The sequence below is a fragment of the Megalopta genalis genome, chromosome 7 (genome assembly GCF_051020955.1).
Source record: "Megalopta genalis isolate 19385.01 chromosome 7, iyMegGena1_principal, whole genome shotgun sequence".
Taxonomy (NCBI): Eukaryota; Metazoa; Arthropoda; class Insecta; order Hymenoptera; family Halictidae; genus Megalopta; species Megalopta genalis.
This window is the reverse complement of record NC_135019.1, coordinates 13369037-13396108: the sequence shown is the minus strand read 5'-3', so window position 1 is coordinate 13396108 and position 27072 is coordinate 13369037. Positions and strand designations below refer to the sequence as shown.

The 27072-nt window shown below is 41.1% G+C and overlaps 1 protein-coding gene and 1 long non-coding RNA gene across 3 annotated transcripts in view; one reads left to right on the top strand and one right to left on the bottom strand.

Moving 5' to 3' along the window:
• The window catches only part of LOC117221779 (uncharacterized), a 176645-nt gene that overhangs the window by 40296 nt on the left and 109277 nt on the right, over window positions 1–27072 (bottom strand). The window lies entirely within an intron of this gene.
• LOC117221774 (uncharacterized) overlaps window positions 1–27072 on the top strand; it is a 196436-nt gene that overhangs the window by 83651 nt on the left and 85713 nt on the right. Inside the window, exons 1-2 of one of the 2 annotated variants that reach the window (XM_033472972.2) lie at window positions 11822–12101; window positions 16358–16581. In XM_033472972.2, coding sequence (XP_033328863.1) covers window positions 12023–12101; window positions 16358–16581 — 303 coding nt within the window. In that variant the 5' untranslated portion in view covers window positions 11822–12022. Of the gene's footprint in view, window positions 1–11821; window positions 12102–16357; window positions 16582–27072 lie in introns of those variants that run through there. The other variant, XM_033472971.2, reaches the window with a different exon arrangement.

Genomic DNA, 27072 nt, shown 5'->3' with positions numbered 1-27072 from the left:
GATTAAAATGGGACACCTTGTAGTCTAAATGTATTCATTAAAAAAGATTTCTACTCATAATTTTAACATCATTCTTCATAAATTCACTCATACAGATACTCTTACGTAACAATCAGCTGCAAAAGAAATGTGTATTTCAATTGAACAGTTGTCATCCGTGTTTTATATTCAGCGTTTCTATTTTGTAACGAGCGTTTTAAATGAGCGTTGCAAAATAGGGACATTGAATATGGAACACGGGCATACGGTACGAAAACGGTGTTCCGTAATAAGTACATGCTCGTGCTTTACTATTTTATTCCTATTATTTATAATAATATTATAATATTATTATAATATTATATTATTATATAATATTAAAATAATATTATATAAATAATATATTATTATATAATATTAAAATAATATTATATAAATAATATATTAATAATAATATATTTATATAACAGCATTTGAGCGAGTGAGTTTTTATAAAGAAAAATATTCCAGAATTATAGATAGAATTTTTACGTCCACTTTCATATGCTCTATCTAGCTGTTATTCTATCGTTTGTGTAACAATTGAACGGTGTCTCGTAATAGGCACTTCGACCTTACACCGTTTGGAACGATCGAAAAGAAATGTTTCCTTTTCAGGCGAAAGATATTCAAGATTCAAAAAGTGCAAAGTTCGAAACTTTTGGTTGGTTTTCCTACTCAGATCGGATCGTCCTAGATCGAATCGTCGCCTATCCTGCGAGAGCGCGCATCGGTAACACGCTCGGATGATAGCTCGCATGTATTTTGTCAGGTGGTAGCTCACCGTATATGTACCTGAGGTTTGAGTGCAGCGGGTCGTGGAAGCTCCTTAACACCGTCGAGACAAAAGCAATTAGAGTCGGCTGCCCAGAGAAACTCGAGACTCTGACCCCGTCTGTCGTTGACTTCAAGCCTGATTCAGGAGCGTAACCCGCAGTTTCCCTCTCGTGGCACTCTCGCCGTCGAAAGGGAGCTCGTGCCTCTAGACACCGGAGCTCGATAATGTCTCGGAAAGTGAGTGGGTAATTTGATTGCGCCCTAAGATACCGGTGTAGCGATTTCGTCCCTGCCGTACCAGACCGTCCTGCCGTTAGGCAGGAGAACTTTCCTAGGACTTTCCCAAGGTCCTGACGGACATTTTTGCTGTTTCTGCGACGTTTCCGCGCAATTTTGTCGTAAGTTTCTGTCTCGTTCGAGGACGCTACAACGTTGGGCGCTAAAAACACGAAATCCGCACGCTTGTACGATAGAGGATGACTGCAGTACTGGGAAAGGAGAGGCAGATGTAAATGAAAATAAATGTCGAAGGTAGACAAAGTAAACGTGCGATACAGAAAATTTTATTTTCAATGATATTCATCTTAATTGTGAAACCAATAGATAGCTGAGATTCTTCTGATTAAAATGAGTCCAAACACGGCGTAAATCGGACTACGTTCATCGAAGAGTTTGTTATTATACAGGGTGAGGCCCGTAACTTGCACGCCTTAAATGACTTTAAATTAGATGATCTTGAAAACTTGAAAACCTCCCTATGTACAATAACCTTCACCTTCGAGACCGTGTACATAACAATTTTTCAGAAGAAATATAATTCGAATGTTATTTCATGTGTGCAAGTTACGCGACTCACCCTGTAGATTGTCCATTAATTAATCCGAGAATAGCTGAAGTTGGTCGGATTTGCCTCGTGTTTGGACTCATTTTAATCAGCAAAATCTCAGCTATCTATCGATGCCACTATTAGGAAGATGAGGCAACGAATACTGAAAATTAAATGTTCTGTATTGTACGTTTATTTTTTTGTTGGTCGCAATAACACTATTTCTACCAAAGGTGTCAACAGACGCAATAGATAATAATCTTGAATAGTTTCTATTTAACATTATTTTTACCGAAGGGGTTAAAGTACATCTTTTAATAATTCTTGATCAAAATTATTTCCTACGTCCTATGTTCTCCGTGTAGTCACTTCTCAAGTTTTGCTATACTCGTCACAAAATTAATTCGACAAATTGCGGAATACAAAATAACGGTAAAAATAGTGTTAATTGCCGAAACACGACCGTCGCAGCTTGATGCACGTACTACATCTATCTCGCTTCTGTTTCCTATACAAATCTATTCTGTCGAGCCGTGCTCGATACGATTCTACGAAGGAGAGAAACTGTCCGGTATATCAAATTTCCGTACAAAAATTAATTTCACGCAAATTAATGTAATAGATAGTACTGTCGGCAGGCTCGTATATGTTACTTGTTAACCTTTATCGACCGTTAACATCAGACTCGAGTGTGGGGTTGAAGAAGTTTATTAAATATATTACCACCCTGTCAGGGAGGGAAACAGGAAGTTGATGTAGTTTCGGAGGAGTTGCTCTACTCTATCACGCCCTCCCACTTTTCATCCACCCTCCGCTCTCACCGCCACCCTTGCCCCTGTCCCTTCCGAGGCTGTCAGTCAGCATTAACTTTAAATCAACTCTTCCGCTCCGATGAACCGTCGCGCCTCTTAAAAATCGTTAACATCCCGAAGACTACCGGTCTGTGACCACCCACCCTGTGCATCGAGACTTGGAATCCTCTCTTAAATAGGGCACGCTTAACAGGCTGCCATTTAAATAATTGCAAGCTTGCGAAAGCCGCGGTAGTTTCCTTTCGATTTTTACCCCTCGCGGCTTTCACAAGCGATTAATTCCCAGAGAAGAAGCCTCGTCGGATAATAGGCAACGAATGACCACGTTGCTGGAACCCGATCCGACGAATCCGGCCGACGGTCTTCCAGCGTCACTCGTTAATTAGAATACATACGGTGAAATCGCGTTCTTCGCGTTTCACGCTCGCCGCATTGTTCCTCTTGTTCACCTGTATGGTTCTCGAGCGTTCATAAAATCGAACCGGTAATTTGTTTTCTTCGCGAATCGCGTAATATGGAACGCGTCCGCGCGATTAAATTGCACCCACACGCGCGCGCCCCCGCCGCCACCGTCGCGATTCCCATTCGTTTTATACGCGGGACACGTATCGTCGGTGGAAATCTCGTTTCGGAATCGATTAGCCAACAGCACGTAGAATCCTCGCTCGGCTACTAAAAATGTCGCCGGGAATTAATTGCACGCGAAGGCGAAACAATAATCGCGGCGGTCGTCCTTATTTCTCGGTCCGATAAACGATACCAGGAATCCTTGGATCGTTTAGTACACGAGAACGTGTACGCCGCGCAATGGAGTATTCGCCCGATTTCGTTGGTCAAAATTGTTTTGCTCACTTACCAGCGTCTAAAATGTATCTACTAACACGTTTATAGTATTTTTATTTAGAAAAAATAATTGGAAACGGATGAAAATAATTAATAAAATATTCAGAATATTATGTTTATCATTGAACGGATTCAAAACGTGCCTGTTCATTTGTTCACGGTATTTAAACGCGACGAGAACAATTTTAAACATTGTAAACAAATGTTATTATTATTTTTAGCATCGTGTGAAGGCTACATGATTATTGAGAGACATGTAAAAGAAACTGGGAACGATAAAAAATAACTGAAAAATCATGAGAAACTATGTAAAATGATTGCAAAGTATTACAAAATATTACAAATTATTAGAAAGTATTAAAAACCAATTTAAACTATTTTAAAGTATTAGAAAGCATTGAAAGGGAACTAAAAACAATTAATAACTATTCGAAATAATTTTAAGTCACAGATTTACACAATAGTATAGTATATCATTTAATATTTCTTATCTTGCTTCATATATCGCTGTACTAAAAATAATGTAAAAACTGTATTGACGCATCTTGGCAGTCAATTGTTTCGGCATTGTTAACAGAAATCTTTACAGTTTCCAATGACGCTTCAAAAAATATCGGGACACGCTTGGAAGTTTTAAATTTCCTCTGCGAAAATTTTACAAATGAGAAATATCGCAATATAAATAAATATCTCAGAAACGGGCGATGAGAAAAATGTGTATTATCAAAGCCTTTATTTTCGATGTAAAATAAAAGAATGATACTAGTATACTATTTTTCATATGTTCAAATAGCTAGGACGACCAAAACCTTTCATCTTATGCAAGCCTTAAAAAACCGTGTTTTGGCCCGTTTTTTGGATCTAATACTCCGCTGTGCGCCATTCTTTCGGGCACAACAAACGTACCAGCCCCTTTGCGTTCTCTCGAGGCCGTTCGAACGATAGCACCCCCGGAATTTCATCGAACCTGCACGATTTTCTTGATTTCTCGCGTTGTTTCCGAGCGTCGGATGGAAATTTTCTCCTAACGCAAACCGGGTCAGACGTTTCTCGGATGTATGCTATAAAGTTGCAACGTATTTATACGTACCTCTACACGTGTACGTAACGTTGCGTGACGCAAATCCAGCGTTGCCGGGCTAATATAAACTTTATTGCTTCCACGTAAGAGTCCGATCGACACAGAAGTGAGTCATGCCAGCCAAGTTATACATAAAATCTTTAACGCGCCGAAATAATTAAAACGCAAATGTAATCTCGTCGCTCATTTTTAACGGTTGCACTCCTGCACAAACGCACTTTCGCGAGAACTAATTATAAGTCGCGTGATACAGAGTGAGACCATTTTTTCTTGTAGCGGTATTCCAGTTTGCGAACGGTATTTTTATTAGCATCTTTGAGGATTTTTGTTTTGTTTATTTATACATGTTCCAAGCTAATTTACAAATTTATTCGGTTAAAAAGGTTGAGACTTGCGGCATTGGCTGCCTTGAAACATAGTCCAGTTTGACAAACGTCGACCTATAGGAATCATGGCAGCGGCCATTTTGTTTAACTGAAGTGAAAAATCGTGTAACATTCTTGATTAGCATGAGTTTGACAATAGTAGATGCTAGAACGAAAGAAAAAGGTCGAAAATGAAGAAAATACCGAAGTTTTGTAATCTGATTAGCGATTTTCTGTATTGATTTTTCGATGTTGGGGCTGAATGTGCACCTGAATTTTCAAGACAATTGGTTAAGTATTTTTTCAGATTTCATAGGTACCATTTAGAAAAACGTAGTTTCGAGAAAAATGCGTTTAAGGTTTTCTCTCTCTCTCTCTCTCTCTCTCTCTCTCTCTCTCTTTCTCTCTCTCTCTATACCAATATTCATCATTCATATTATAAATATCGTAATTAATATCACCACAACTTTATTCGTTTGAAGGATTCAGACTTAAGATTTTCTTGGCATATTTTTGAAATTATATTCCTGAAGAAAATATAAACAAAACAAATTGATATTTTCAAAGGTTCGTACACGTATACTCCCTTAAGGGGGAAGGGGCGGCAACCCTGTGAACATCAGCTACCAGTAATTTTTAAAATATGATTTTGAAAATAGTATATATATATATATATATAGCATTATATAGTATTGTTTACGACAAATTCAAATATGTAGAAATTAATTTTGCACATTCATTTTTTACGTAAGAAAAAATATTTTTTTCCGAAGAAATCGTGGTAGCGTAAAATACCTAGCCTTGCTTTTTAGTACCATTTGTTTACGACAAATTCACATATGTAGAAATTAATTTTGTACATATATTTTTTTCCGAAGAAATCGTGGTAGCGTAAAATCCATAACCTTACTTTTTAGTACCGTAAGATATACTGTACCAAAAATTTTAGCTCAGAAATTTTAGTTTCGTGGAAGAAGAGAAAATACTCGGTTTTCCACTAGCATTAAATTATATTAATTGCATCTGCCGATCCTAGAGCCATCGATACGATTAATAATTTCCATCAAAGTTCATATTGACTCTTCAAATATTTTGAGTGCTCGTTGGAGTGTTTGCCTCCGCGGTTCAGCTTGTATTTCGCAGGCAAATTTATGCTGTTGCATTCACGAAACAATTTCTATTCATTTGTAACGTCGTACAACGAGCGGCGACCGATCGATCGAACGTTCGCGCGATACGAGAGTATCAGAGGAACAATTAAAATGTTGTTTTGCAGATTTTATTCTTGCACGTAACGATCGCTGCCGTGCTGCTTTCGAGCACACTCGAGCCCCCTTTTCAAGCTCCGTGGAACCGCTGCATCGTATATTTTCATTGACGTGGTCCTTCCGATTCATCGACCGTTGACCCAAAAAAAGAATTCCGTAGCACTCATCGTGCTTCCTACTTTTCCGAAGACAGTTCGACGCGGATACCTTTTCATGTACGTTATGTAAGAATGTAATTGGAATTTGTTAATGAAACACAAACTACTTGTTCATTCAATAAAATTTGTAGGCATTGTCGCCTTCGATATAGCCTCCTATCCGAGACAGTACACGTATGCCGTTTCTGCCAGTTTCCGAAACAATTTTTAAACGCTGGAGAAGATACAGCTTCCAATTGCATCTGCGAATCCTCTATTATTACTTCAATCGTCTCGAAACGCATTCCTGGAGTGGTAATTTGATTTTACGAAATAGGAAAAAGTTAGACGGGGTCAATTCTGGGGAATATGATGCATCATTGATAAGATTTGCTGAGTTTTTTTGGTAACAAAATTCAATGGAGCATTATCCTGGTGCAAAATCCAAAAATTGCCTTTGCCCAAATCTGACCGCTTGCAACGATTTATAAGTAACAATTTATATGAAACTCGGGACAGTTGGCAAGAAAAGGCAGCGGCCAGCATGCTGGTGCATATTAATATGAATACATAGTAATGCTAGAATAAAAATGATGACTCGATTCTTTTATTTTTAATTTTTTCTCACAATTCGAAGACAATTCGGAGGCCACATGCCACGATTCGAAGGCAATTCGGAGGCCACATGTCACGATTCGAAGGCAATTCGAAGACTACATGCCACTATTCGTAAGCAATTCGGAGGCCACACGCTACGATTCGAAGACGATTCGAAAGCCACATGCTACTATTCGAAGGCAATTCGGAGGCCACATGCTACTATTCGAAGGCAATTCGGAGGCCACATGTCACGATTCGAAGGCAATTCGGAAACCACATGTCACGATTCAAAGGCAATTCGGAGGTCACATGCTACTATTCGAAGGCAATTCGGAGGCCACATGCTACTATTCGAAGGCAATTCGGAAGCCACATGTCACGATTCGAAGGCAATTCGGAGGTCACATGCTACTATTCGAAGGCAATTCGGAGGCCACATGGCACGATTCGAAGACAATTCGAAGGCCACATGCCACTATTCGTATGCAATTCGGAAGCCACACGTCACTATTCGTATGCAATTCGGAAGCCACACGTCACGATTCGACGGAAATTGGTCACGTACCTTATAGCTTCGCGGTTTTTCTTACCTGACTCACACCCGAACACACCATTTTGTGTTGTCTTCCGGGAATTCGCGTCGCGTGCCGCATCACACGCTTGACCGACTCCGTCGAACCTCAGCATCGACATAGCAATAAATTACACAGGCGTAGTACCAGCACAGGGAAATTCACAGAAATCCAAAATTTGGCATTCTAACGAGAATTTACTGTATATTCAAAATAGAATTTGCCGACATACATCGTTTTATAGCATTCATTCATATTGTACATCACTTATTCATCAAAAATATTAGTAAGTGTCCATATACTTACCGATGGGTGCGTACGTACAAAAAATTGTTTCGATGCTCCGCCGCGGGTCTGTAGAGTGAGAAATTTTGGATAGATTTTTTTGCATAACGTATTCCAGCACCGTCAGTTTCAGTCCAAGGGGAACGTCTGCACGCCGGTTTCGTTGGATAATAAGATCGCAATAAAGTGCAGCTTCGAAGGCAATACTTGGGATTCGAATTCGCGGCGGCACACGGTCCGGAAAGATGGCGAAGTAGGGCGAAGTAGGGGCGAAACAGGGCGAGGCAAGTTCCGCGATAAAGATTTGCAATTCCGTCTATCGTCGTCGCCGCTGCTCGTCTGGCCCGCGTGTCGCCCGCGACGAATTTTAAATCTGCCGGACAGCGAACGCGCTGGGAAACTTTCCGTGAAGTTTTTGCACGCTGTTCTTTGCTCGCCCCGCTATTATGCGACGAGTTCCAGAGAGTCAACGTCCACGGGAGCACCCGTTGACGAGCCTTCCGCTCGGCCAAATTAGGCGAGTTGTCGAATGAAAGAGAGGGCCCCGGCGCAACGGCGGTTACAATTCCCCTTCCCAAATTGACTAAGTGCTCCCTTTATTTTCGAGGAAAATAGCGCGCTCGCCATTTTCATAATCCAACCTCCGTCCGACCGTATCCGGGTCGCCATTTTAATCGGTATCGCGTAAATGAAAAATTCTATCTCTTAACCTTTGAAATCTAATGCCGGGATGTGGAACGGAACGACCTGACAGCGATGAAAAATCTAATTTCGGAGGAATTTTCGATTGGAAAAGAATTTGTGTTAGACGAGGGACTACCAATCGGTATAGCGGAGCCGGTTACTGTGGGGTTACCAATCGCTGTGTCTTCGGTTTGTTTTCGGGCATAATTAACTTTTTGTTTATCGAATGAACACCCAACAAATTTGGGTTTATTTGCTAAAATTTGTTATATCACATTCGAAAAAAACATTTACGTTATCTTTGTTTATATTTAAAAAGAGGACTGTAACTGTCATGTATGAGTCACCAAGACTCAATATCGTGCGCAAAAGAATGCGAAGTCATATAACATGGAAATACTGTATGTCGGAAAAACTATTTTGGATTTAGACATAAAATGACTTCGATTGGAATTGTTCTGAAACGTTGACACAAGTGTACTTGTCGATTTAAGTGGATCTCCGCTGTCTCGACGTATTTTTCACACGCTGAAGTAACATCGAATAAATTATTCGAGTGCAAAATGGATCTGTCACTCGACGATTAAAATATCGAATCGAGAGCATCAGGGGATAGAGCAGCGCCGAAACATTATTGTAAAAATACAAATAAAATGAAACATGGAACAAAAATATTGCCGTCTGCCTATAACGGTTATTAATATAATATATGTATATAATAAATATTTATAATAAAAAGTTCTTCTTATTTTCAATTTCGTTAGATTATTCAAAAAGAAATCTTTTTCGTATGTAACAATTCTTTCTATCGTTTACTGTTATCTAATTAAATTAAAAAAAATCTTTATTTTAAAAAATTGCAAGAGACAAGAATAATTTGCTTTGCAATAGAGTTACAGAGCATAAAAACTGCACAATTTATCCCTGAAAAGTATTGCGCTATCTCTTAGCGTTACGAAGTTATGCAGAAAAAACGAAAAAAATGCAAAAATTTCGAGGGGTTGTTTTCACCCCCTCAAAATGGAATTTAGCATCGATGAAATGTGGTTTTGTGTTACTGGGGACCTAAACTCGTTATATAACAAGTTTCGGAATTTTTGAGTCCGATAGCTTCCCTTCTAAGTGAGTCATAGGCTATAAAGATCATCGTTCCAAACTTCGGAGCCATTTATCTCGGAACTCCATTTTTTAAGAACGGTGTATGTACCTCGTAACTCTTGAACGCATGAATATTTTTACTTTAAATTCTACACCAAGTTGCGGAATACAGCGCAGCGTGGAACTCGTGGCATCGAATAATTACAATATGATTTATAAATCATGGATGAAGGAGATTGTTTCAACTTCCATTATTTTCGTCTAAATTCGTCCAACGGGTCTCTCGAGCTTCGCGGATTACTTATAATACATCAAAGCGTTCCACTTTCGGACGACTTGTTCCCTTCGAATCACATACTCGATTATCTGAACCTCGATTATTCGAATTCATTGTTATCCGATGACGTTTTACATTAACACTGAACGTACCGAACACTAAAAGTTACAGTTTTGGTTTATTTTATCAAGGTTGCACGATCCCATTTATCTAGACTTTGGGCAATTTTTATTGCAACGTATGCTCGACTAACGAAATTCAGTCGATCATTTCTCACGAAAGCCTCTTTCTACCTACTTCAATGATGCAGTAACTTCAATGATCATTGTAGTTCATATGTCGTGACTTTGAATGATCTTTATTCATAGGTCATTATATTCATCTTCAAAGGCTCTACCAGAATGTGAATAAAAAGTTAGGTCATTCGATTTAAAAAAGCAAGTTTGACCTTCATATGTCCTCTACGCCCCCATCTACAAAAAAAATGATTGACATCAAATCACTAACGAAATTTAGTCGATCATTTTTCACGAAAGCCTCTTTCTACCTACTTCAATGATGCAGTAACTTCAATGATCATTGTAGTTCATATGTCGTGACTTTGAATGATCTTTATTTATAGGTCATTATATTCGTCTTGAAAGGTTCTACCAGAATGTGAATAAAAAGTTAGGTCATTCGATTTAAAAAAGCAAGTTTGACCTTCATATGTCCTCTACGCCCCCATCTACAAAAAAAAATGATTGACATCAAATCACTAACGAAATTTAGTCGATCATTTTTCACGAAAGCCTCTTTCTACCTACTTCAATGATGCAGTAACTTCAATGATCATTGTAGTTCATATGTCGTGACTTTGAATGATCTTTATTTATAGGTCATTATATTCGTCTTGAAAGGTTCTACCAGAATGTGAATAAAAAGTTATAGGTCATCCGATTTAAAAAAGCAAGTTTGACCTTCATACGTCTTGTGCGCCTCCACCTAAAAAAAAAAATGATTGACATCAAATCACTAACGAAATTTAGTCGATCATTTTTCACGAAAGCCTCTTTTTACCTACATCAATGATGCAGTAACTTCAATGATCATTGTAGTTCATATGTCGTGACTTTGAATGATCTCTTTATTTATAGGTCATTATATTCGTCTTGAAAGGTTCTACCAGAATGTGAATAAAAAGTTATAGGTCATCCGATTTAAAAAAGCAAGTTTGACCTTCATACGTCTTGTGCGCCTCCACCTAAAAAAAAAAAAAATGATTGACACATCACGTAACGTGTCCCACGAAATCAAATAACTTCTGTCCGACATTTTATCTTTCCATCGTCAAAAACAAGCGAGTTTTATTCAGGTGTCACGTTACAAATGCCACTGCCTGTACAGTTCAACGTAGCCCAGCCATCTGCAACGTCAATTATCGTATCGTATACACTGTATCTAAGTAACCATTCTATGATATCTGAACGGAGCGATGTTCCCCAATTAGTTCGAATAATTTTGGTTCCATTGTATACGTACCTAAAGCCGTTACGGAAACGTATCTCTGATTAACCGCAGCAAGTACGAAAACAAGCCAACTCGGACGAAACAATTGATTCTAGCAATCCAATAGCTCGCTCTGCCCTTAAAGGAGGGGGGGGGGGGCGCGAGAGCAGTGCGGCGAAATCTGTTAGCCGCGGACACGAGCGTGGCGGTATTTACTGGAGGAAGCAATGCGACGAAGAGAAGTTTACACGAGCGTTTACCGAGCCGATCATAAAAGCGCAAGACAATGACGAAGAATAATAGAATTCCATTTAACGGCGTGCCACCCCCCGGCGCGGCAGCGTTGTTCTCGCAGCGTGTTCGGTACGCGGGCTCACGGACACACCCTGCACCGCGGAACCACGAACCACGAACCACGATACGCTCGTAAAACCAGCCTGTATCGTTTCGCTCATTAACTCGCCTCAACAATGACCGTGGGTGTCGGCGTAGTACGTCGAGATCCTTTCAACTCCCGCCTATCCACACCCTTCTGACGGTGGTAGTGCGCATACGCGACGAAAAACGAGAGAAACGAGAGAGAGAGAGAGAGAGAGAGAGAGAGAGAGTGAGAGAGAGGGACGGGAGAGCGACGAGCGCCACCGAGTCAGGCGAGGCGGTTCGCGCGTAAAATCGCGCCGAGCGGCATTCAGTCGCGCGGAATACGGCGCGGGGTGCGGTTTCTGGTGCCCATGGTCCACGGATGGGCATCGCCATCGATCTCATTCGGTTTCCGTTACCGTCACCCTTACCGTTTCCTTTCCGATTCGACCGCGCGCGGGTCTCCCGAGCCGCGGAACGAGCGGTCCGCTCGAATACACGCCGCGCGTGACACCAAAACGACGACTAGGGATGTGCTTCGCGGCGAAGGCCTTCCTCTCTGCGTTCCTGCTGCTGGCACTGACGCTGTGTCACGCGAAGAACGACAACTGTGAGTAGCCTCGGCACCCTCTCTATCCAGCCGGTACACCCTACCACCCTTGCCCGCCGCATCGGTGCGGTGCAGCGACGCAACAATGTAACGGTGCAACGGTGCACCGTGCTCCGGAAACCGGTATTTCCCCTCGAACGTACGTTGCGTTCGTTGCGACGAAATTTCATTCGCAGGATACGCGGCGAAGGAGGAACACGATTTCGGTATTGTCTTTGCCGTGCGGCGACGAGTCGCTCTGTATATCCGGACACGTGGGCAAACTTTGTGGCAACACGTTCGTTCGGAGTTGCGGGTGCAGGGTTGCAACTAACGGCGCGATTCGTAAAAAAAGTCTGCTTCTCGATCGAAATCGAGGATGTTCGTCGAACACGTTGCGAGACATCTGTAAGCACGTTCTCCGTGCCCAAAATTCACTGTAATGAAAAATTGGAATGAAAGAAAGTTGAATTATTCGCGAAACCACGTGTCCTTCGACCCTTCGCGGTCGTTACTAAGTTTATACACAGCTGACGAGATCGGTACGGTTCTTTGCTGCGGCGGCTGAGAGAGCAGACATCCGACTGGCACGGTAAAAAAGCTTCGGCGGCTGAGGGTAGACGTACGACCGCAAAGGGTTAAAGCATCCGTTAAACTTCATTTCCGATGCAACCGCTGCGAGAAATCGCCGCCGCGTAAAAATCAGTTCGCTGACTGCCGCGAATGCCTAACTTTCGCGAGCAACCGGTGTCCGAGCAATCGTAAACAGAGGCGAACCAAGGTAGAAGCGGGAACACCTGCTCCGAACCGATTATTTTCGTCGAACGCGTTCGAGTGTGCCGTTTGCCTCGGGCCGATTTACGTTACGGTCGAGAATAATCGGATCGTTCGATGCCGACGTCCCGAAGAAGCTGCGAAGAACAAGCAGAAGTTGGAGGAAAAGAAATGGGCGAAGTGAGGGAAAAAGAAACAGAAGAAGAAGAAGAAGAAGAAGAAGAAGAGAGAGAGAGAGAGAGAGGGAGAGAGAAAGAAGACGAAACCATCGGAGCAAAGTAGTTCGGAGCAATCTGATGGTTCGCAGGCGAATCAGATTGGTCGGATCTCCGGAACGATACCGGGACGCCTCGGTGGCCCGTTTTCTCTCGTCGATCTGGGGGGTTGAACTTTTAAGAGCATGCCCCGTTATGCTGCGATAACATTGTTTCTCCGTTGCCGGGCGTCGTTGCTCGGCGAACAGATAAAATCGGCCGACGCCGACGCAGACGGTGCCGGTTCGAAAGAAAAGTTTCTTGGCGCGGACTGGAACTGCGTCGGCCTCGGAGCGGAGCCTCGGAGCGGAGCCTCGGAGAGCCAAAGTGCTCGCAACTTAATACGATAGCGCTCGGTTGCCGCTCAGACGAGCCGTGCCGCGCTCCAAGAGAGAGTAATATTGATCGACGGAGCGGGCTTACATCGTCCCAAGAGGAAGCGGGACGCGACGGGAGCGGAGAATGGAGGAGGATGGTGGAGAACCGAGCGAGAAGGGTAGGGAAGCGCGCTAGGTCCGGGGTGGGAAGCGCGAGGGAGGGTCGCGCTCGAGGGTGCCACGGGAACGGGAACGAGAACGAGAATGGGAGAGGAAGAGAGAGAGAGAGAGAGAGAGAGGGGAGAGAGAGAGAGAGAGAGAGAGCAGGAGAAACGTTGAGGGCTCCCGGTGGTGGTGATTGCTGGAGGGTCGTAGGGCCAACGCGCACGACCATGGCCAAAGGGTGGCCTCTCTCCGTCTAACCTTTCTTTCTTCCTCCGTCCCACGGACGCCGACCGCCCGCCCCCGCCTCATTCTCTCCGTGTCCCGTTTTCCTTTTTCTTTCCATTTGCCTTCCCCCGTTCCCCCGTTTCCCCGCTGCCGCCGCCGCCGCCGCTCTCGCCCGGTTTGTTTTGCACGCGACTTTTCGCGGAACCCCGAAGTTCTTTGTAGTTGCGTCTCAGAGTTTCCTTTTGAAGGCTCGTTTCTTCGTGCGACCGATTTCACTTTTTTCTTTATCCATTCGCTCCTCCCCACTGTCCTTTTTGCCCCTCCCCCTTGTTCGATGCACCGCCGATACACCCTCCGTCCACCGCAAGTCGTATGGTTCGCGAGCATTTCCGGTTTTGTTACACCGCGAGGCGGAGCTTTCGTTATTTTTGCCTTCTGGAAATTTGATAGTCCCGTTCGATCGCGTCACGGCGCCCATCCGTTGTCTCTGACCCCTGTCCTTTGTCTCGGGAACGCGGCAGATTTTTACGCGGGGCTCTGTGCACGCCGTTCGACGCTGCCCGGGTGTCCGGGTCGATGTTTCGGGAATGGCGGATGGCGGATGGCGATGGCCGCGAATTTACGGGACGTGCTCGCGTCATTAATATCGGCAAATACCGTATTTCTACGTCGATTATGTGTTTCCCTTCCTCCGGCCGGCCCGTGAATTATGGCCAACTACGCGTGTCCATCGAGCCTGTGAATTAAACGTAGGAAAGCTGCAGGACTAATAACTATGACGAATGGCGCTGAATTCTGGCTCGGTCGCTCGCTCGCTCGCTCGCTCGATCGCGTCCCCGATATTCCGGGCTACAATTTCCGAGGACGCCCCGAGAACAAGCAACCCCTGATCAGGGGGTATTTACGACGAGAGCAACTCGAGTCGCCCGGTCGAAATTTGTACGGCGATGATTAAACGAAGAGGACGAACGAATTGCCGGCGCTCGAACGAAACACGAGTGCTCGTCGGGTTTGGTACAGGGGACGATCTGTTGAACGATCGATGCTGCTACGCGCGCAAATTTTCTTAATTTTCCCTTTTGTGACCTTTGACATCTTCGAGAGCCATGCGCGAGTGCAAAGGGGTTCCGTTATTAAACCCTTGCGGTATAACAACGAGCCGGGTTCGTGGCGAAGAATTCGTACACAATGTTCCAAGTACGAAATTATTAAATTTCTTCTAAATCGATAGAAAATTTGATTCTTCGGTTATCAAAATCTAGGGGTTACAGTAAACGAAGTTGTAAAAGCTGAGGTTTCTCAAGGTGTCGTTGATTCTTGTCCCAATAGTAGCAGTTGTACTTAAGTTAGTAATTTTACTTTAAGCAAAGCATTTTGTGGTGGAATGAATTCCACAGGGTGTCCCATAATTATGTTAACACCCGGAAGGGGGCGATTCCTGAGGTCATTCGAAGTAACTTTTTCCTTAGCGAAAATGCAATCCGCTGCTTCGTTCATCAGTTAGTAACGAAAAACAGTGACCAATGAGGGGCGAGATCAGCTGGCGCGAGACGGCCGAGCCAATGAGCGGAATTGGACTTCGTCCGCTGATAATACTAATAATAAATATTAGTAATAAATTCAAGTCTTGTAAAATTCTCCAATCGGGAGCAAGAATCCTCATATTTTGAAAAACTTTCCCGGCAACGTAACGATGGTTAATCTCTTTTTTACCACGTCTGAACAAGCACTTCTTGAAGAACAATTAAATACATTGTTCGGTATCTCTGCTTTCATCTTACTCTCGACGTTGGTTTGGTTTTCAATTTACTTGCTTTACAATTTTTCATTCCCAAAACGGGTCCAAAAATGATTATTCTCTACCACATTTCTTTGATGTATGATATTTTTTTTCAATTATCCGTCGCGAATGACTATTTTATATCTCTTCTTCGCTGGTTAATTAATTTTTTTTCGTAACAGAGGGCTAATCCCGTAAATAAACTTATAAATTACAAATTACAAATTACATTACCCGAAAGAATTATTAGTTTGCGATTGTCGATACGCGAACTCGTCTCGCAGATGCTAAACTAAACAAGAATTTGTCCGTGCATTGATCTTGGAAAAATTGACTTCTCCTTCCGATTTCGAAAACGTTCGAATGCCCCGGAGGAATCGCAAAAGTCAGTGTCGCTCCGTGACCTCCAACCGCGAGGCTCCGCGCAGGTTTATCGAAAATCTTACCTTAGTTGGCCAAGAATGTTCACTCGGCCCACATTCGAGCAGAACTCTCGCAGGTTGCAACTACGTCACGCGGCTCTACTCCTGATGGCCCGAAGCGCAGGGCGAAACTTTTCAATCGAGTTTCTTCGCCTCCGTCCACTCGTCGGTGTTCCGAGCTTTTTATTTTCTCGTTCGGTCGAATCCGGACGAGCCATAACGGCCGAGGGATCACTGATTCGCAGGCTTTCGGGCCGGGAATGCGTCGGGAACAACTTCCCCACTCCGCCACGACGATTCGTTTTCGCGATTGAACATGTCGAATTCTCTTTTGTTGCAGATGAAATGAGGAATATATGCAAGAGTAACTACAAATACGATGTGTACATGAAGATCGATGGAGCCGTGCTCCTGTCGCAGAACGACAAGGACCTCGACTGCATCATCACCTTCCAAACCCACAGCATTCTGCAGCGGTTCATGCTACGCTTCGATCAGCTGCAACTCGATTGCAACGATCATCTCTACATCTACGATGGCGCGCACGCGGTCAGCAATTACAAGGTAAATATCCTTAACATTTTGTCGAATCCCTTCCACCGTTCGTCCGGGTCGGAGTTTTACCCTTTCACGATTACGAGAAAGGCTGACGGAACGAATAAAGGCAATTATGCGTAAAAGGTTACACTTGACACTATCGATAGCTTTCGATAGTTCACGAAACCTATCGATAACTGTCGACCACTGTCGATAGTACCATCGATAGTCCTCTATCTTTAGAAGTACCATTAGGAATATGCATAGGGTAAGTTCGGGAAAGTCCAACCACTTTTTGAAAAATGTATCGTATCGCTCTGGTTAGATTCAGAATTTTGTTGCATCAACCAAATTACAGCAATGCCTAAGTAATTTAACACCAGATTTACGGAACCCGTCGAAACGACGGGTTTTTTAATTTACGATTATTCATATCGTAAAGATACATTTATGAGTTATTTATTCAATTTGTATGTTGCTTACAGCAAATGTTACAATAACACTTGTTAACAATCAGAATAAATGTCTTATTGTTACTTTTATAAACTAATGTGAAACAGCTGTTTTTTGTGCTCCGCAAATTTAGTGTTAACATAGGTATAAACAATATTTTGCGTCAATTTAAAATATACACTATCATTTTCAAGCAAAAAACAAAAATACTGTGGACGATCTCAAAGTATTATAAGTGAAGAAAGTAATTTTTATGTTATTTTTTCCTCAGCTTCTCACAAAAATGTTCATGTTTGGAGCATCTCACACATTTAAGCCAGTTGTCACCTTTTGTGGTTTCGAAGTAGTCCTCCAATGACGTGCCACTTTCTTGTAAAACTGAATTATCTCTGCTCGAGTCGAATAATTGTTCTAATTGTTCTCTACGTTTCTTTATATCCTTACTCTTTTAATTTAAACATGCCTATGTTTTTTTTTATAATTCCTTTGTTCTTCTTTGTCTTAATGTTCTCTGAACTATTTATAATGTTCGCAAGATGTCTACCGCGTTTTCTGACCATGACAGTTCCATTTGTTTGTGGAAACACGGGTATTGTTTCGCTAAGAAAGAAAGCAAATTCGCTTTGGAAAAAGACCGGATAGAGAGGAAGAATAAGAATTTCGTTCAAGGACGGAACAATTAATGTGATTGAACTCTTCCGGATTAGTATGGTTGATCTATAACAGAATTACGGGACAGATCTATAATATAGATTTTATAATATAAAGTAGAAATGAATATATGCGTACTACATATTCCTTAAAATTATAATAGTGTAAATAAACTTATTTATATTTGTCAATTAGTGCTAAGAATATGTATTGGTGAAAAAACGTTCAGATTCGCCTAAGACTCTAAACGCAATTTGCAAGATACAGTTTCGCGACAATTGCAATACATGATCAACAATCAATTTATTAAAGTGTTTGCCGACTTTTAGTACAACGCCATATGGCGTCGTCGTTTCGAAATATTTACACTGGCCGGTCTCTCCCGCTGGCCGAACTCTTTCGGACTTGCCCTAATATAAAGTTGCATAAACACGAAACTTTGAAGATACCAAAGAAAAATATACAATTTTTATTTATTTGAAAAATATACAATTTTCATATTATAATCTTTTTACAATGTAATAAAAATATCCGCAATAGTGTTTTACATGTTACGACGACAATCACTGATCTGTATTTTAAAAATTAAGGCAGTCCACATTTTTTGTCCTCTGTCTTGACCGCCGGTTGAATTATTATTAATATCGCTTTGCCGAATCTTTTTTCCAACTTCACTACTTAGCAAAACTATTCTTTTCGTGATTTCGTAGAAATATTGAAATAAACATATCAACAACGTAGAACAGAGATATCTAAAAATTCATTCGAATCACCATATAGTATATTGATTGCTCTGATAGGAACTATCGATAGCTATGGTCGTTAACTGGTCGTTGTACGACGCCAAAAGAAAAGGGTTGAAAAGTTTAATATCCTGAAATTTGTTCTCTTTCGCCTCGCAAGCTCGCGCGATTCTGAAAGGGTTAACACGTTCCGTGCCGAGCTTTTTTTACTCGAATCTTCACACTTTGATATTTTACTAAAACTTAATGTATTACGTGCAATTATTAATTCTCGTACACATAACAACGTAACAAAAACTTATCAACGCCCATTCTTGCGGTGGAAATTGATTCTTCGGTTCTAAATTTCTTGTAAACAATTTGTTCAGTTCACTAAGTAAACATGCAAGCGTGTACCATCGATGGTACACGTGGCACGGAACGTGTTAACACGTTCCCTGCCGCGTGGGGCGTATACGCCCCACGCTGAACTTTCCGTTCAAGCCATTTGGTATTATCATTGTAAAATGAAGAATTTTTTAAAAATTCATTATGCAGTCAATTATGGACATCTTAATACTATTGCTGATGCCCTCATTTAATCGTGGGGCGTATACGCCCCACGCGGCGTGATGGGCAATTTTTCTTTACTGTAACTTGTTTTAACTGCATTTCTCTTATTCCGAGAAACTTAATACTTACTGCTTCACTGAAGCTGGGATTGATTTATAGTTCTATAGTACTGTAAAAGTTGTAACATTCTGCGATAGTTGTGTGGATAAACCACACTTATGTTTGCCATGTTTTAACAAAGTTCATCGTAACATCCCTTTGTAATCGCATACAAACTTGAATTTAACTAAAATGTTATATTTTAAACTAATATAGGCATGATAAAAAAAATTATATGTGAGGATGCAACTCGCTTGGCATAATAATGATCAGCCAGGTATTTGTTAAAGTAATTCCTAGAAAAATAAATTTATTGGTTTGCTGTGTTATGCATGTTAAACTATACAACCTTTCCTTGATAATTATGATTTTTGCACTATTTTAATTATTGTAAAGCATACGCCAGAAACAAAATAATACAAATGTAAAGCGTGGGGCGCATACGCCCCACGCGGCTTGAACGGAAAGTCTTCAAAAAACGGTCTGGCAGGGAACGTGTTAAAGAGTCGTTCGCAATGACAAAAAAAATATGTAATGTCGTGCGAATGGATTCCCGTGTGCAAATAACGCTTCGGGAATCGCGCTGCGATCTTCGCCGCAGAATATAATGCGAGTGCGAGTAATATTCAGCGTTCAGCCGGAGGGGTGAGAAATGAAGCGGCTGTTGTCTTCGATCAACGATTCCAAGTATAATTGCCGCCATCGATCAAAAGATGAAGCACTAATTGCAGGAGGAACCGCGTTATTCTTTCGTGATTACCATCGAAGACAATGGCGCCGCGTCGAAAGGGACCGAGTTTCAGTTCCTAGGACCATTATAATGTATTCCGCCATTATAAATTCCGAACATGGTCAGCACCCGGCGTGCCGCTGGAAACTTGCGCCATTAATCAGGATTCATTTTTTGGTCGGGGCTGCATATATCTTTCTTTTTGTTTTCGCTGTCGAAGGGGATGCGATTCGGTTCGGAGCGACTGGTAATTTTCCCGACTAATTTGTTCACGATGCAGGCGTCGACGAGGACAGTTGCAAAAAGGATAATATAGTTGTTCTCGTGGTAAGCTGGAGTGAATTAGATCGCGCAAGAATTTGTCGCGCGTACGAGCAAATAAATCGTCGTCGCATCGGTAAATCGTTAATTTTTAACGAAACGCTTTTATCGCGTGATCAATTTTCTGCATCGTTTTCCACCGTTGCGTTGGTCGCTGTCAGATCTTAATTAAGATATTCCTGTTTTCGCGTCGTAACGCCAATCGTTTGTTACCTCTGATCGATACATCGACATGGGAAATTCCCTTCGAGTAATTCCAGAAAGTAATAAAGAGCCGCGCGAACAAATTGTGTTTGATTGATTTAACATCTTCCGCGAAAATAGCATATACTAACGGTCGTCGGCCGTAACGAAGATCGACTGGTGTCGATCGAAGTGTTCGAAGGATCATCGTTCGATCGATTCGGTCCTTTTCTTCTCCCGGTTCCATTGTTTCGTCCGATGGATCGCGAAAATTGAATCGCTTCGTTTAACATCGGAGACACGCGTTTTCCTGCGAATTATTTTCAGCGATACTGTGGTGAACGGTTTAACTTACAGGAAATCCGTACGGTTAAATTTACGTAATCCCCACTGCCGCGATGGACCAAGCGAACGCGCAAGAAAGAAATGTTTTATTTCCCGCCATTTTCGTCTTACTTTTAGAATTGTGGCGCCATCGGATAGCTTAGATTCTTCTGAATAAAATGAGTTCAAACACGATGTAAATCGGGCTACGTTTCTCGGAGAGCTTATCGTTATAAATAGCTTATTAATTAAACCGAGAATAGCTTAAAGTAAGCCGACTTACGTTATGTTCGAACTTATTTTAGTGAGAAGAATCTCGGCTATCTATCGATGCAACAATTACAAAGGTAAGGCGACATATCTGAAAATGAAATCTTCTTTATTGCACGTTTATTGTTTACTACAATTCTCTTTCCCAATCGTTCGTATCCTCCATCGCATTCGAACACTTTCCCCGCAACTGTGCAAGTATGTTCGAATTCGTAAATATTTAAAGAGCGACTCTCCCAATAGTTCGTTCAATACGTACCAAGCCACACATTTTTTATTATAGAGAGAAGTCGTGTGTGAGGATGTTTTTAATTTAACTCGGTGAGCCAACTATACCGTTCGAAGCATGGTTAATAGCTCTGAATTTAACGCACTGACGCAGTATTAACCTGATTAATCAAGTTAATTTAATCTTCCAATTATTTGCAACATTTTTTAATTATTTATACTAACGGAATAAATAAAACGTAAGAATTTTAAGGTTAGTTTAGCTTTTAGTTTTTATAACTTATTTATCCAAATTCCAATTTCTAGGAAATTATCGATCGGAGTTTGCTGATACCTTATTACACATTAAGTATTTCGCAAATTAATTTATTATAATTTAACGGATATAATTACCATTGTGCCCATAAATCATTTTAGTGTACAACTTTCTATCGCGTAAATTTTAATTTTATAAATAAATATTCGACAAAGTTCTCTTCGACCTCATAGCTCGCTAAATACCTTATATACCTTATATGTATATACATACCTTATTATATATATATATATATATACTATAGGTATATATATACCTTATTACATTAAGTATTTCGCAAATTAATTTATTATAATTTAACGGATATAATTACCATTGGTGCCCATAAATCATTTTAGTATACAACTTTCTATCGCGTAAATTTTAATTTTATAAATAAATATTCGACAAAGTTCTCTTTGACCCCATGGCTCGCTCATGCTCGCTACGATCCCCTCTACATGTCTAATTAACGTTGAATACCAAGTCTGCTGTGAACAACCGAGTCTCCGATCTTCTACGAGCTGCGCATTAGTATCCTGTCATCGAACTAATACAATTTGATTCTGCGTGACCAATTTGCAGAACGCTCGGCTGACCGATAACCTATCGGCGATAGGTCATCCGCTGCGTCGCAAACGTTTGCTCGATCTCTCGCGCGTTGCTCGCACAGTTTGACAAACGGGCCTAAACCAGCGACTTTTAAGGACTCTGACATAGAAGACGACTTCTCAAGAAGTCGCTCCATCTTGGCACATTCAACATGGTCACCGCCGATTCGAGGTATAAAAGATACGACGCGGTCTCGAGACCACAGATTTGTCCGCGTCTTTCTGATGCTTCTTGTCTCCATCCGCGCGGAAAGGTCTCACGGTGAGATGGAAACCGTCCAATTTTTAACAAATTGTTCGATGATATCGTGCAAATGGATTGCCCATTCGTCCGACTTAAGAGTCCAACGGATTATTATCTCTGCTACTTGAAATCCATTCTATACGAAGCTGCTACGTAACGTCGAAATTCTACTTGAAACTTCATGTTCCATAAAATGCAAATAATTCCTGGGCAAATGGATAAAATAGTATTAAACGATAAAACCTCTCCCAACTTCTCACATGCGAGGAGTTTCGAACATTTGTTGCGAAGCTGAGCAAATACGGCGTGTTAAAGGAGAAACTCGCCATAACTCGGAAAACAATGTCTAATAGGAAACAACTATATACGTCGTCCTGAACAATACAGTTATAGTTTTCTGAAAAATCTGCTAAAACTACAAATTCACTGACACTTATAGTCTGTTACGTAGTGTAACGAGTACGCTTCCGCGCCAACCCCTCCCGTCTTCGGCCCTGTCGAGAAGTTCGGCCGGACTAACATCCACCGACGCTGCGTACCGAACCGTACCGGAACCGAACCGAACCGAACCGTAACTGGACCGTCGAAGTCGGACCACCTGCATAAGTCTCCGGTCCTGTCGAAAAACCGACCAGGCTGACATCCTGTCCCCACTGACACACCGTACCGGAACTGTACCGGAACCGTAACGGAACTCTACCGGAACCGTACCGGAACGGTACCGAACCGTAACCGGACTAACGTAGTTGAACCACCTACATATAGGGGATTGGAGCAAGCCATCCCTCCCTCCCGTCTTCAGCCCTGTCGAAAGACTAGCCGGGCTAACATCCTGCCCCCACCGACACTCCGTACCGGAACCATACCGGAAACGTACCGGAACCGCACCGATCCGTAGCCGGACCACCGTAGTCCGCACCCAAACCAGCACCGCAGATCTCGAGGCGACTACCGTTCCACCGTGTCAGATTTAACCCTTTCGCTACGGCAGCACCATCCGCCGAAGTACCGTCACTGAACGGAAACTCGCTCCAGAAATATGCACAGTGCGCCTGGTTACTGTATATATGTTGTTCTAAGTCTTAAATAATAACTGTGCTGAAGTCTAACGATTAAATGTTTAATATAATTAATAACGAGCCGAAAATGATTAAAATATAACAATATGTAAAAACTAATAATATAATCCTGTGTGATATATTTGAAAGCAAGGATCTACAGGGTGTTCCAAAAATGTCTCGCAATCCGAAAGTGGCGGGTTCCACAGCTCATTTGAAGCAACTTTTTCCTTTACAACAATTTTCTCCGAGGCACCGTTAACGAGTTATTAACGAAAAACAGTGACCAATGAGAGGCGAGATCAGCTGCCGCAAGGTGGCCGAGCCAATGGCGCCAGCGGTCGAGCGGTCGAACCCCAGCTCAGCTGGCGCGAGGCGACCGAGCCAATGAGCGGAACTGGGCTTCGCGCGCTGGTTGGCCGGGCCGCCTCGCGTCAGCCGTACTTGATTCTTATTGGTCACTGTTTTTCGTTCATAACTCGTTAACGGTGCCTCGGAGAAAATTTTTGTAAAAGAAGAAGTTGCTTCAAATGATCTGAGGAACCCGCCATTTCCGGATTGCGAGACATTTTTGGGATACCCTGTATACAAAGGCCAACATCGCGATCTTTGCACTCATACCGCGAATCCGTTCTTGTATCATTTTTGCTACAAATTACACATCTGCGTCTTCTGTATACACTTCATTTCGATGCCGCATATATGCGGCGCCCGTACCCACAGGTCGTCGAGTGGATGCCGCATATATGCGGCGCTCGACGCGAAAGGGTTAAGCTTAGTTTATAAGAGCTGTACAGTTAGTAGTATAAGCAAACCAAACGCAAAGAAATTATTATTCGTACTTTGCATCTTGGCAATATAATCGTCTGTTTACAGAGCAATAAATAAATGTTACGTAAATTTTTTAAAAATTCGTTCGCTGATTAAGTTGTCGAAAGCAACACGAACTGGTACAGTAAATTCTTCCCAATTTTCCTTCAGCTTGTAAACAAAACTGGAGAATTTGAGAACAGGAGATACGATCATTCGAGCCTCGTGGTTCATATTTATGGTTGTCGATTGTCAACAATTATAGAAACGAGGTGCGAGACTCGAATCGTAAAATGTCAATTTTCCCAATTGTTCTAATTCTCCCAAATTGTCAATTTTTGTCTGCAAGTTGAAAGAAAATTAGGGAGAATTTACTGTACTCGCAATTGTGATTATTATAAAAAAAAGTGGCATTGACCAAGGGTGGTTTTCTGAGATTCTACTTAGAGCGTAAATGACATTATTCGGCTGTCTTGAAAACCTGTGGATTCTGTTTTACAACTTCATTTAAATAATATGAAATGGTAGCGGTATGATTAACCGACCGTCATAATGGAGCGCGCGGTCCGTTTACCTGAATCAGGCCGCGCCGCGACCTTCACCGCATTACCCTAATTACAGTTTCAATACGTCCGCGAATTAAAAAGATGAAATGAAAAGGGCAGATTTAACAGAAGACGAACATGCTTTTTTCCAAATTTTTAAACACATGACCGCGGATCAAATTTGCGAAACAAAAATATTTGTATTTTCTGTATGTTTTTAGATATATATATATATAAAATATTTGTATTTTCTGTATGTTTTTATATATATATATATATATATATATATATATATATATATATATATATCTAAAAACATACAGAAAATACAAATATTTTTGTTTCGCAAATTTGATCCGCGGTCATGTGTTTAAAAATTTGGAAAAAAGCATGTTCGTCTTCTGTTAAATCTGCCCTTTTCATTTCATCTTTTTTATAATATAATAATAATAATATTATAATATAATATAAATATAATATATTATATTTATATATATATATATTATATTTATATTATATTATAATATTATTATTATTATATTATATTATAATATTATTATTATATATATATAATAATGTCGGCAATTTTCTGAAATTTCGAAATCTTGTTTTATTGTATTTGAATCGTTTGATCAAATTAGCTGACTTGTATCAATTATTATTGGACCGCGCAGATCATTACGCAAATTTTCATTCTCATAAGTTAACTTCGTGAACTAGAAAATTATTCGTTATAAAAGTACAATAAAGAAACAAAACTTGTTCGTTTATAGATCTTCTTGCATTTGAAAAATCTGCGCAAGCCATATTATGTACAATAAATCTAATTATATTATGTTGTAACATCGCCAGATTGTCGCGCGATCTTTTGTTACATGCACAGACATTTGTTTCTATTTATTGCGCGAAGTTCTACGTCTAACGTGGAACCGTTAATATACGTCGCGTATTCAAATTATGTCAGAAATTCGAAGTTGCTAAGCTACGTACAAGGTAGTTACCAAATTGGAATACTGGTACTTACAAGCTCGGACTTGGAACTGTTCCGAACTTTCGAACACGTTCTAATCTGCGGCAGGTTTACCCACAACTCAACTGGAACTATGTAGAACCTACCTACGGTGTTTCGACACGAAAGAAATCAGCCGAATTTTCGCACAAATCTACACATTACGATATATCGAATCGATCGGTCGCGTATTTAAATCGCAACAAATATCGGCTGAGTTCTGTTTTCTAGCGCTTACATGGACCAATACGTGTACATACATTCGGTAACATACGCATGCATATTGGCGAGATGTTGAACACAATGCCTGATTATCAGAAATTTGTAGAATGCATCTGCGAAGTTCCACGGACCGCAACGTGCGTGCTACGGAGCATAGTTACCAAATTCGTCAATTAATATTCGAATGTACAGTTAATTCTCCCGAATTGACGCTCTGATTGTGCACAAGAATGGACAATCTGTGAAGAGGTGATACGATTATTCGAGCCTTGTGTCTCGTTTTTATAGCTACCGATTGCCAACAACTATAAAAACGAGCACAATCTGACGACCGTCAATTAGGGAGAATTAATTGTACCTTCGACAGAACAAACGACACAGGATGCTTGTAGTTTAATCAGCTAAGCTATACTTAACCCTTAAATGCATGATTTTTTGTTTTGAATTTTAAAAAGTCGTTTTTTATAGGAATGTAGTCATAGGTTACGTAAAAAATAAATAAAAAAATCTAGGTAATAATATCGAGTATTTATTTTGAAAAAAAGTTGTATGTAGACTTTTGGCAACAATATACGTTTATTACTAAAATTATTGTAGACGTAAACAAATGGTCATGTATTTATATCATCTATTAGTATAGGAATCAAATGCAACATCAAACATTCATAGCTTACCTGACAACAGATGAGAAGTAATTTTTTTTTCAATTAGATAAATCACTCCTTTATAGGAAACTCGAGAAAAGAAAATATCTCTCCAAGTAACACATTGAAGGCCATCACCCACCGCATTCAAATGTCAAAAAACGTATAACTTACTCGTCAAAAGTAATGTCAAGTCTTTTATTTCACACATGGTCTATTATCTATTGTTGTCAACGTGTGTTCGGAAACGCGCATACTCAGGTTTTTGAATAAAATTAAGTGGAACTGGAATGTAGACAATTGGCAACAATATGCATTTAATGGTTAAGCCAACGGAATAATTAGTAAAGTTGTACGTACGTCTACTTTTCAAATGATATTAGAAACGTGAAATTAATGAAACGTGTTTTTGCGCATCAGCTTCTACATCCCCCTCGGTCTCCAACACGAAATGTTCGATAATGGTAAGTCTCCAATCGATCACTTTGTTCTACGCCCACGCGTAACCATCGAGACGTATTTCGAG